The sequence below is a fragment of the Aquarana catesbeiana genome, linkage group LG09, assembly GCF_042186555.1.
Source record: "Aquarana catesbeiana isolate 2022-GZ linkage group LG09, ASM4218655v1, whole genome shotgun sequence".
NCBI lineage: Eukaryota > Metazoa > Chordata > Amphibia > Anura > Ranidae > Aquarana > Aquarana catesbeiana.
The window spans coordinates 23,048,025-23,060,197 of NC_133332.1; the positions used below are offsets into that span (position 1 = coordinate 23,048,025).

The 12,173-nt window shown below is 42.7% G+C and overlaps 1 protein-coding gene across 1 annotated transcript in view; it reads right to left on the reverse strand.

The window, feature by feature from the left end:
* Positions 1-11,611, reverse strand: part of PCDH19 (protocadherin 19) — a gene marked incomplete in the record, with an annotated part of 161,938 nt that extends 150,327 nt beyond the window's left edge. The window contains 1 exon segment of the mRNA XM_073598137.1: positions 8,326-11,611. Within this exon segment, the coding sequence (XP_073454238.1) occupies positions 8,326-10,485 (2,160 nt within the window).
* Positions 11,612-12,173: the final 562 nt, after the last annotated feature.

Below are 12,173 nucleotides of genomic sequence, written 5' to 3' on the forward strand. Positions count from 1 at the left end.
TTTTTTTCTTTCTATCCACCACTACCTTGATGATCTGTAGTTGTAATAATGTTATTATATAATTTTGTTTTTGTAATGTATGAATTTTTTCCTACGCGTATGATTACATTGTTATAGCCATATCGCTTTTGCAAATGGGTGTGGATCCTGAGGAAGCATTAAGACCAAAACGCGTCGATCCAGCATCCCTTTATTATACTGTTCATATGACAAATGTGGATATGGCTTGCGATGCTTCACCACATCTCTATGACACAGCCTATGTGACAGGTTCTGATATGGCCGGCAATGTGGTGCAGTGCTTATGTTTTATCATTGCTTGTTTTGATCTTTGTAATAAAGAGCTTGAATTTTAGTGGTATTGTGGTTTTTGCCCCTATTTTGGCACAATGAAAGTCCTATTTCATGCTATTCCTTCCCCATGTAGGGGTTTTATAAGGAAAATAATTATCTTGATTTCAAAAGGGATGGTGCCTTTATAGATTTATTCTCCAACTTCATCCACATATTAGGGTGGCTACTGAGCATATTCCAGATGTTGGTCCCACCATACAGTGGGCCACTTGCAGGGTGTGGTAGAACCAATGTCTGGAATATATATATATATATATATATATATATATATATTGATTTGTCCATACAATGGGCCATTTACAGGGTGTGGTAGGACTAATGTATGGAATATATAGGATTAAGCTTATATATATGACCACTGAGTATATGCAAACGTTGGTCCTACCATACAATGGACCACTTACAGGTAGGACCAATGTTTGGCATATATAGGATTAAATATAAATATATATATTTATTTATATTGATGTGTCCATACAATGGGCCACTTATAGGGTGTGGTAGGACTAATGTCTGGAATATATAGGATTAAACTTATATATATGACCACTGAGTATATCCAGTCATTGGTCCTACCATACAATGGACTACTTGCAGGGTGTGGTAGGACCAATATTTGAAATGTATATATATATATATATATATATATATATATATATATATATATATATATATATATATATTGATTTGTCCATACAATGGGCCACTTAATGGGTGTGGTAGGACTAATGTATTATGGAATATATAGGAATATATATATATATATATATATATATATATATATATATATATATATATATACACTGAGTATATCCAAACCTTGGTCCTACCATACAATGGACCACTTACAGGGTCTGGTAGGACCAATGTCTGGAATATATAGGATTAAACATACATATATATATATATATATATATATATATATATATATATATATATATATATATTGATTTGTCCATACAATGGGCCGCTTACAGGGTATGGTAGGACTAATGTCTGGAATATATAGGATTAAACTTATATATATGACCACTGAGTATATCCAGTCGTTGGTCCTACCATACAATGGACCACTTACAGGTCGGCCTGGTAGACCAATGTCTGGAATATATAGGATAAAAATATATATATATATATAACACTGAGTATATCCAAATGTTGGTCCTACCATACAGTGGACCACTTGCAGCGTGTGATAAGACCAATGTCTGAAATATATATATATTGATTTGTCCATACAATGGGCCACTTACAGGGTGTGGTAGTACACATGTCTGGAATCTATAGAATTAAAAATATATATATATGACCACTGAGTATATCCAGTCGTTGGTCCTAACATACAATGGGCCACCTGCAGGTTGTGGTAGGACCAATATCTGAAATAGATAGATAGATAGATAGATAGATAGATAGATAGATAGATAGATAGATAGATAGATAGATAGATAGAGATTGTTTTGACCATACAGTGACCCATTCGCAGGGTCTGGTAGGACCCACATCTCTGCTTATACTCAGTGGTCCCAACTCTACAGCTTATTATCACCAACGAGTGGCAAACCGGAGCTGTTTATAGACTTCTGTCGACTTGCAGAATAAAGAGTTTCAAAGCAACAGTTTAAGTATGACATGCTACTGAGCCATGATTGACAAGTGAAAATTAATCGATGACAGCTCCGTGTGTGGATCGAAAAATAGAGCCCGCTTGCCTTTTTACACATTTCGTCTTATAAGTAAAAAAAAAAAAAAAAAACACCATGGCAGGTTATCGGGAGACGTAACAAAGAACAAGCTCATCTCACCTGAGGCTTCTGCTTTTTTTTTTTTTAAGCATTTTTTAAGCATGTGTAAAATTAGTGACTTTAGAAGTAAACAGAAAAGCAAAAAAAAAAATTCTTAAAACACAACTGCTTGCAAAGGGGAGGAAAAAAAAAAAAAAAGACGACATTCAGTGGCGAGGAATAAGCTCCTATCTTGGAAAAGCCGTTCCCTCATTGCTTTAATAAGATGCTGTACATCCAACATGCTATATACCATTACTCCAGATAACTGCAGTGTAGCATCAGTACATTATACCCGTATTACACATCGGGGGCACATTGTGCTCTATTTGTAGGTGAAATCCAGCTTGTATATGGGGATGCGAGCGTTATATAATTGCTATTTTTACGTCTGGGGGGGGGGGGGGATTTTCTTTTTATTCCTTTTACTCCGTTTTCTCTGCATAGGCAGCGAATGATTTTCGTACGTAAAAGTAAAAAATGAAAACAGATGCATTGCGCTTGAGATTAAACAGAATTGATCTCATTTACATGTATAATTAAGGACACATCATGTTTTTAATGCGGTAATGGCTTTAACCCCCGCTCTGCCAGCTCCGCGGACTTGACACTTCTTCCCAAAGGCTTCGTTTTTTTTTTTTGAACATTTAAAATAATTAGATACATTAAATGAAAGGGAAGGAGCACAACAGGTAGAAGGGGGATGGGATTCAGGTGTCGCTTAGCCAAAAAAAAAAAGAAGATATTTGTAGGCTGATGGGTTTTTACTGACAGATAGGGGTGGCATTATCTTTACTGACTAGCGCAGTTTTATAAGGCTCATGAAGTCAAAAGGTGCATTTAGACAGGGATTTAAAAGCAACAGGCTTTGTAGGTCTGGATTTACTGACGTGTTTTACTGACAACTAGTAATCGCATTACAGATTTACTGACTGCTTTTTTTTTTTTTTTTTTTTTTTTTACACATAAAGGGGAACTGGTTGGCTGAAGAATATTCGGCTAATATAATTTGTGGGGCTGTCGGAGTCTTACTGACGCAGTGTTTTCCTACTGATGGGTGATTCACCGGGGCAACTGCAGAAAAAAGTCCAAAGCAATTTTTATCAATTCCATTTCTATCGATCTATGCCAGAGCTAAGTCATCCCCCCCCCCCCCTTGCGCCCCCATCCCCGGTAGGCTCAGTGCCTACAGGTGAGAAAGGGTTAATTTGGACATGGCATCCTTAGAATGGGTCCATAACAATTTTCAAAGCAATTTTTGTCAATTTTATTTCTATTGATCTATACCAGAGCCAAGGTTCCCACCTTACCTCGTTAGGCTCGGTCCCTACAGGTGAGGAAGGGTTAATTTGGCATCCCGAGAATGGGTCCATAAGGACTTCAAATCTATTTTGTCAATTTTATTTCTATTGATCTATACCAGAGCTGCCCCCCTTGTTAGGCTCTGTCCCCGCAGGTGGGGAAGGCTTAATCTGGACATGGCAAACCCTTGGATGGGTCCATAAGCATTTCAAAGCAATCGTCATTGATCCTGTTATGGTCATCTATAACTGAGCCCTCTGCTAAACTCAATCCTTGCAGTTTAGGGATGGGTTACTACAGATATGGCAACCCTAGAATGGGTCCTAAGCGTCTTAAAGCAATCCTCATCAATCCCATTATATTCTTCTATACTGGGCCCCACTGTTAAGCTCAGTCCTTACAGGCAGGGCAAGGGTTTATCTAGAGGTGGCAACCTTAGAAAGGGTCCGAAAGGATCTCAAATCCCATTATATTCATCTCTGCCATAAGCCCTTGTTAAGCTCAGTGCTTTCAGGCAGGGAAGGGTTAATCCAGACATGGCAACCCTAGAATGCATCCATAAGGATCTCAGAACCATTTTCATCATAACTGCTCATCTATAACTGAGCCCCCCCCCCCGTTAAATTTAATGCTTACACTCAAGCAAGGGTTAGTCAAGGCATGGCAACCCAAGAATAGGTCCATAAGGATCTTAAAACCATCTTCATCAATTCCATTATGCTCATCTATAACTGAGCCCCCTCCTATAAACTTAATGCTTACACTTCAGCAAGGGTTAGTCAAGACATGGCAACCCAAGAAGGGGTCCATAAGGATCTCAAAACCATCTTCATTAATTCTATTATATTTATCTAGCGTGGAGACCCCCAGTTAAACATACAGTCAAGGAAGGGTTCATCTGGACATGGCAACCTTAGATTGGGTCCCAAAGCCATCTTCATCAATCCCATGATGTCCACCAGGAAGGATTAACCCGAACATGGCAACCCAAAAATGGGTCCATAAGGATCTTGAAACCATCTTTATTGATCCCATTATATTCATCTAAAATGCCAGTTAAACTTACAGCAAAGAAAGGGTTGATCTGAACATGGCAACCCTAGATTGGGTCCATAAGGATCTCAAACCCATCTTCACGAATCCCATTATGTTCATCTATAACTAAGCACCCCCCCCCCCCTATTAAGCTCAATGTTTACACTCAAGGAAGGATTATTCCGAGCACGTCAACCCAAGAATAGATTCATAAGTATCTTAAAGCCATCTTCAGTGACCCCATCATATGTATCTATCATGGAGACCCTCCAGTTAAACTGAGTCCTTACAGCTAAGGAGGGGTTAATCTGGACATGGCCACCCTAGAATGGGTTCATAAGGATCTTATACTCATCTTTATCGATCCCATTATGTTCATTTATAAATAAGCCCCCCCCCCTTTAAGTTTTAGTGCCTACAATTAGGGGAGGATTAATCTGAACATGGCAACCCAAGAAGGGGTCCATAAGGATCTTAAAGCCATCTTCATTGATCTCCTTATATTTATCTATCATGGAGACCCCCCCCCCCCAGTTAAACTGAGTCCTCACAGCTAAGGAGGGGTCAATCTGGACATGGCAACCCTACCTTAGGTTCATAAGGATCTCAAAGCTCTCTTCATTGATCCCCTTATATAAATCATAACAAACCCCCCCCCCCCCCGTTAGGCTCAGTGCTTGCTGCCAGGGAAGGGTTAATCTGGTCGTGACATTTCTCCTGCGGAACGCCACTGCCGAAAAACTGACCTAAGTGACGGTAATAAATGAGGACCATGATCTGCAATTGGAAATGTCACATAAAACTAAAAAATACGACTTGGATTTATATTTTAGTCTCAATGACATTTCCATCATGACAGAAATAAAAAGCCACAAAATCAAATCTCCAGGCTGGAACCTCAGACGCAAAAAGTCATCGAGCTTCTCAAACCATAAAGGGAAAAAAAAAAAAGATTGGTGGTAGTGGTGGTGGGGAATTTAATTCTACCTGCCCATCAACTGCTTTTTTTTTTTTTTTTTTTTACATATTCTCCTTCCGCTTGAATAATTTAGAATATTTTGTATCACAGGAGGAAAGGAGAAGGCTAGCTTTCCATTGCAGAGCCAAGCGTGAGCCACCCATGCATGCGGCCGGTGTACATTGCCACTTCCATACGGCTGCCAGTCGGGCATAACAAAAAACATAGCGATGCCCCCCCTGTGCCCGGGCAGGGGGTTCTCGGTGCTGACAGATCGCAAGCTCTCTCCCTCTCTCTGCACCATTGACACAATACATCAGCAGCGGGTCTGCAGTGTGAAGACAGGGGGGGGGGGGGGGGGGGGGGGGGGGGCAGATGCCTGCGCCGGCATCGGGTGACTTATTTCCATAGCCATCCACCTGGACACCCCCGTTACATCTCATAGGATGCAACTGGATGCATTTATTGCAATCAATATATCAATTAATTCATAAAGGAGCCGACAATAACCCCCGTCCATGATGCATGCATGCAAAATCAACGAATTCGGGGTGGGGGGGGGGTCACTATTAACCCCTTGCATATCTGCATCTGGCTAACGCAACAACCTAAATGGTCATTTTCTTGAAAGATCACCCAATCTGGCTGCATTCTTCGGCAGCTGCAACAATGAACCCTTTAGTTGGGGTTAACTGATTCCTCCAAAATCCCCCCCCCCCCAAAAAAAGCACAGTCCTAGAATAAATACCGCTTAACCTTTACATGTCTGCATCTGGCTAGCTACGTAATTGGCTGACACCGTTTCCAAGCACCGGTACTGGATACAAGGTCTAAGGCACGAAATTGTTGGACAATCTACGATGGTTGATGATGGACTACAAGAACCGGGCAAACCCCTCAGAGTGCCGTAGGGGGGTCCCTATGGATGAAATATATTAGTAAAACATCGCATGCAGCAAAAAACAGTGGTACTCCAGCTATGGTAGAACTACAAGTCCCGCCGTCCCCCAGCGTGCCAGTAATGCTGGGATTAATAGTTTTTCGTCAACGGTCGGGGGGGGGGTGCTGCAAGCTTGCAAAATAGGCATTGCAATTGATTTATTAGACTGGATATCCTTTATTCTTATTTTTTTTATTAATATTTAAACGTCATCAAGGTTGAGCCTGCTGAAAAACACGCTGGGACTTGTAGTACCATAACAGCTTGTGGAGTAGGGGGGAAGGGGGGGGGTGAAGCACTCAACAAACACAAGTCTAAAGATTCAGAATCTAGTGATGTGGTCATGCAAAAAATAGCTGGCAGCGCAATGTTACCTTGTTGGTGCAATTCTAAAAAAAAAATAAATAAAATTAAAAAAAAAAAAAAAGAATATAAATTGAGCAGATGTGCTTTTTTTTTTGTCAAGGCATAAGATGTTTTTTTTTTTTTGTGCTCTTCACACCTTGGAAGAGCTGAGCGTGATGAATATAAGAGGAGGCAGTGTCAATGTAGCGGTAACAAGATTATAACTGTATAAAACACTGCAGCTTGGCTACAGGGCAACCTCATTGATATTCATGCAGGGTTTAGCATTTGTCAACCAAAGTTTTTTTTTTTTTTTTTTGTGTTGTGCGGACAAGGGTGCAAAAAAAAAAAAAAAATACTGGTATTATTGCCCTTTACACAAAGCCGCACAAAAAAAAAAAAAAAAAATTGGGTCGTAATGTAAACATCTTTGTCCAAATTGCAGCAACGCAGCCTTGCAACAAAAATGTTTTCATTATGCAGAGCCGCTGCACTTGCAATTTGTTACTGATATAAGTAAGTGCTTGCAAATCTCACATAAGCTGATAAGAAGGGTGAATCAATAATTAATCTAGTACTAAACTGCTTTATTTTTTTCTTTTTTTTTTATTCCACCATTTTTTAATGCTTTTTTCGGTTACAGGAGCCTTTTTTTGCAGAAGAAGAAGAAGACAACGCTAAGAGAAAAGGGGCTGAATTGAATGTAATCACCTCTACAGGCATGCATTGAAATGTAAAAATCATTATTTTTGCATTTAATTCTTTCAAATTCCAACTGAGATTCAACTCCAGTCTATCTACTTGGCTGGAACTGGAAATGTGTTTTCCTTGGACATACAGTGCCACCTAGTGGCTGAAAATAGATATTGCATTTTTTTCCCCCTGTAACCATCTTGGCTTCAGTTACTGCTGGCTATACATTGACATGAATGTTTTGCTGCAAACTGTAGACACCTGCAATTTTTTTTTTTTTTTTTCAAAATCTGAAAATACAACAGTCACTAGTGCACCTATTATATGTTAAACTCTTTCCCTTTAAAAAAAATTTAAAAAAATAATATATATATATATATTTTTAGTTCTGTGCCAGTCGTTAACTTTTACAGTGCCAGAGGCGGGATTAAAGACAGCTGATTGCGTAGACTTCAGTGCCCACCTATCCGTAACCAGTACAAAAATGACTGCAAGACAACAGAATAATTTCTTAAAGAGCTTTGCTGTCTGCAGCAGGTGGAATCCTACAAGGATAATTGTAAGCAAGGAAACGCAGAGTAAACATTGGGGGGGGTATTTACTAAAACTGGTGCACTCAGAATCTGGTGCAGCTGTGCATGGTAGCCGGTCAGCTTCGAACATCAGCTTGTTCAATTAAGCTTTGGCCATAAAACCTGGAAGCTGGTTGGTTTCTATGCAGAAGTAAGCCTGAATGTTGCGCTCTCCAGCTTTAGTAAATAAGCCCCATTGCGTCTCTTATCATGGAATTGCTGTTGTGGTTGCTATATGCTCTTAATAAAACAATGCCTGTGGCTATAACATCCATATTATACATGTATATTGAATACAATAGTGCCCAGATAGGTCATAAACACATCAATGGACCCCCCTTACCTGCAGTTGTAGGTTCTGATTTCCTTGTTGTCCCTCTTGCATTTGACAGCCACAAAGATCATGGTGACAAAAAGGATAGCGGCGATAGATCCCAAGGCAATGATAAAAATCAGAGACAGGTTAACAGATCCTATAGATTCCTGAGCATCCAGGGCCGGGGATAGGTAGATCAGAATCAAAGCAGAGGCTGAGAGAGAAGGCTTCCCATGATCCTGTGCTGCCACAATCAGTTCATAAGTTGTCTTGGAGTTTTCCCCAAAAGTCCTGGTGGTCCTAATCTCCCCATTGATCTGGTCGATCTCGAAGAAGCCCCTGTCCCCTTCCGTAATCTCATAGGACAACCTGCCATTCTCCCCTTCGTCATAGTCGTCGGCCTTAACCACAGTCACTAGGTAGCCTACCCCTGCGTTTCTGGGGATGTAGACCTCAGAGGTGCCGTTGACTAAAGGTGGAGCGGTAATCACAGGGGTATTGTCATTGACGTCCACCACAATGACCCTAACGGTGACGTTACTCTGCAGCGGTGGAGTGCCACCATCCTTGGCCGAAATCTTAAATTCAAAAGCCTTGGTTTGCTCATGGTTGAAGGATCTGAGGGCATAGATATCTCCCGTGGTTGGGTTGATAGACACATAGGTGAAAACCGGCATGTCCCTCACTTGAGATGGCACCAGTTGATAGGACACACTGCCATTTAATCCCAAATCGGGGTCCCTGGCTGAGACGGAGAGTAAGTAAGCCCCTGGGGTGTTATTTTCAGACACAATGACCTGGTAGAAGGTTTTGGAGAAATGGGGATGGTTGTCATTCTCATCAGTGATTCTCACAGTGAAGGACTTGGTGGACTGGAGTGATGGGTTGCCACTGTCTTTGGCCTGGATAGTCAAATTGTACTGGTCCCTCTGCTCCCTGTCCAACCTCCCATCTACCAAAATGGTGGAGAAGCTCTCATATTCCTGAAGTCTGAAGGGGACGTTGCCTAGGAGTTTGCAGACCACCCTACCATTGATACCAGAGTCCCTATCTGAGACCCTTACTAAAGCTATGACATAGCCAGGTGGAGCATTCTCACTTACTTCCACCACCTCACTGTTGACAGAGAGTAAGTTGATAACAGGGACATTGTCATTCACATCCAACACATTCACAGTCACTTTACAATGGGCAGGGATGGAGTTGGGTCCCAAATCCTTGGCTTGGACGTCAATCTCGTACACATGCCCTTCCTCATAGTCTATAGCCCCACTGACTGTAATTACACCAGTTTTGGGATCTATCTTAAAGAGCTCCCTAGTTTTGTCAGACACATAGCTGTTAAAGGCATACACAATCTCACCATTGGTACCCTCATCTGGATCAGTAGCATTGAGGTCAATGACCAAGGCATTTAAAGGGGAGTTCTCAGGGACATTGACAGTATAGGCAGGCTCCTCAAAAACTGGGTTGTTGTCATTTGAGTCTATCACTTTGATGTTTAACTCCACAGTCCCAAAATTGGAGGGGTCCCCACCGTCCAGGGCCGTGATGATGTAATTGTAATGAGACTGGGTCTCTCTGTCCAGGTTTTTCTCCACCACCAATTCAGCAAACCGTGAGCCATCTCCTCTGGTCTTGATCTCCAAGCCAAACAGGTCGTTGGGTGTGATCTCATAGGTCTGGACCCCAAAGTTGCCAGAATCTGGATCATAGGCGCTCTCCAGGGGAATCCTGGTGCCAGGACTGGCCGTTTCCGAAATCTCCAGATCGATCTGGTCGGTGGGGAAACTGGGTGCATTGTCGTTGAGGTCTTTAATCTCTATTTTAATGACACAAATTTCCATGGAGTTGGACATGACCTCCAGTGAGATGACACATTTGGGCATCTGCCTGCACAACATGTCCCTGTCAATCTTCTGCTTGGTGACCAGCAGCCCTGATGCATTGATGTCCACCAGGTGAGGAGCAGAATTGGAAACCACTCTGAAGGCAGGCTGCCTGGGGTCTAGCACAAAACCAGCATCCTTGGCATCCCTGGCCACATTGGCTATCTGGGTGCCAGCTCTCTGCTCCTCATCCACCGTGTATTTCAAGTTGATCAGAGCCCGGGTTCGGCTCCAGGACACCACCAGCAACAGAAGAATGTGCAATACATCCATGTCTTTCCTGATCCAAAGCCACATAGTCCCTGCTCCCTTGCTGGAGAGCTGGAGGCTGGATTTAGGGGGCAATTAATCTCAGGCAGCAGAATGAAAAGGGATGAAGAGGAGAGACAGAAATCAGCAAAAAACATGTAGGTAACTCACTGTGACCCTTATTTTTTGGGTAGGGGGGAAGCCTCTCTCAAGCAGTTCCTCTGCAACTTGGCTTGCTTCTTCCAGCGCAGCTGGCCCCTGTGGGGGCTCAAAGCGAGGGGAGGCAAAAAGAAGTGCCCAGAGCAGACTGGGGCACCTGCCCTGCATGCACAATGTCTCATGGAAACGATGCGATCACACAGCAGCTCTCTTTAACCGCGTCCTCATGGCTTGCAATCAGTTCTGGTCTTCATGGGAGCTGCATTGGGGTGGACAGGTTTTATGGAGCATGACACAAAGTCCAAATAAAATAAAAAAAACAAAACAAAAACAAAAAAAAACCCAAATTCCTTTTTTTTTTTAAATTTCTTTACACCCTCTGATCCATTGCCATTCAGCTTCCAGCAATTAACAATGTAACCAGTCTCAGCAGCCTTCATTCATGGTGCAATGCTCAGAGATGTCCCTTCTCGCAAAGAATCAAAGAGAAGCCAAGTAGCCACCTTGCAGGCAAGACAAAGTGAGACTGGCACTTGGAGGGGGGGGGGGGGGGGTAGCAGGTGGGGTGCAATGGCAGTCCAACAGTGCAGCTGATACAATCCGTTAGGGATGCAGTAGTAGTAGCAGTAGGTGGTGGGGGGGAGTCTTTGGGCAATCAGTAAGTCCTCTCCAAACAATTCACTCCCCAGACTGACTGTGATTCCATTAACAAGCTTCTCTTTCTTTTCTTTTCTTTTTTCTCTCTTATTTTTTTATTTGCAGGATGAGAAAAAAAATTGATAAAGATCCAAATGGGTGTCTCAGGATCCTGATGTCTTCTGCTGCATCTCATGGAGTTCCTTGTGCCATGCAATGATCCATAGACAGAGCTGTCTGCCTGTGCCCAGGCTCTCCTCCTCTATGCTGTAGTAGTGTGGGAGCTCCGAGATGTGTCTCTTCTCTTTGCTGCTGCTAACTAGTGCCAGTGCAGTCTGCGAACACAGAGAGAGAGAGAGAGGAGAGAGGAGAGGAGAGGGGAAGGGAGGGGGAGAGAGGAGCGCTCACATACTCCATGCACCAGCCTATCACAGGGTGCCCGGGGGGAGGAGGGGCGGTGGGGCTTCTGATTGGGGCTGGGCTGCTTCAAATTTCCAAAAGGGGAGTAAAACTTCCTCAGTCAGCAGAGAGAGGCTGCGAGAGGGAGATGTCCGTGGTGCTGATTGTCCGGGGATGGAGGATTGCTGGAGAGATGGCTCTGCAATGCATGGCTCAGCCCAGGATCTTATTGCTGTCTTCATCATCTCTCAGACATCTCACCTACAATCACCTTTTATTTCTTGTCCCCAGAAGTCCCTTAGCTGTACTTCTTCTGAAACCCTTTAACCTGCAGACCCTTCCTCAAAAACTCCTACACCTGCAGACCCTTCCTCTGAAACCCTAAAACATGCAGACCCTTCCTCTGTAACCCTTAAACCTGCAGACCCTTCCTCAGAAACCCTTAGACCTGCAGACCCTTCCTCTGTAACCCTTAAACCTGCAGACCCTTCCTCAGAAACTCTTATACCTGCAGACCTAACCCTTAAACCTTCCAAGCCTTC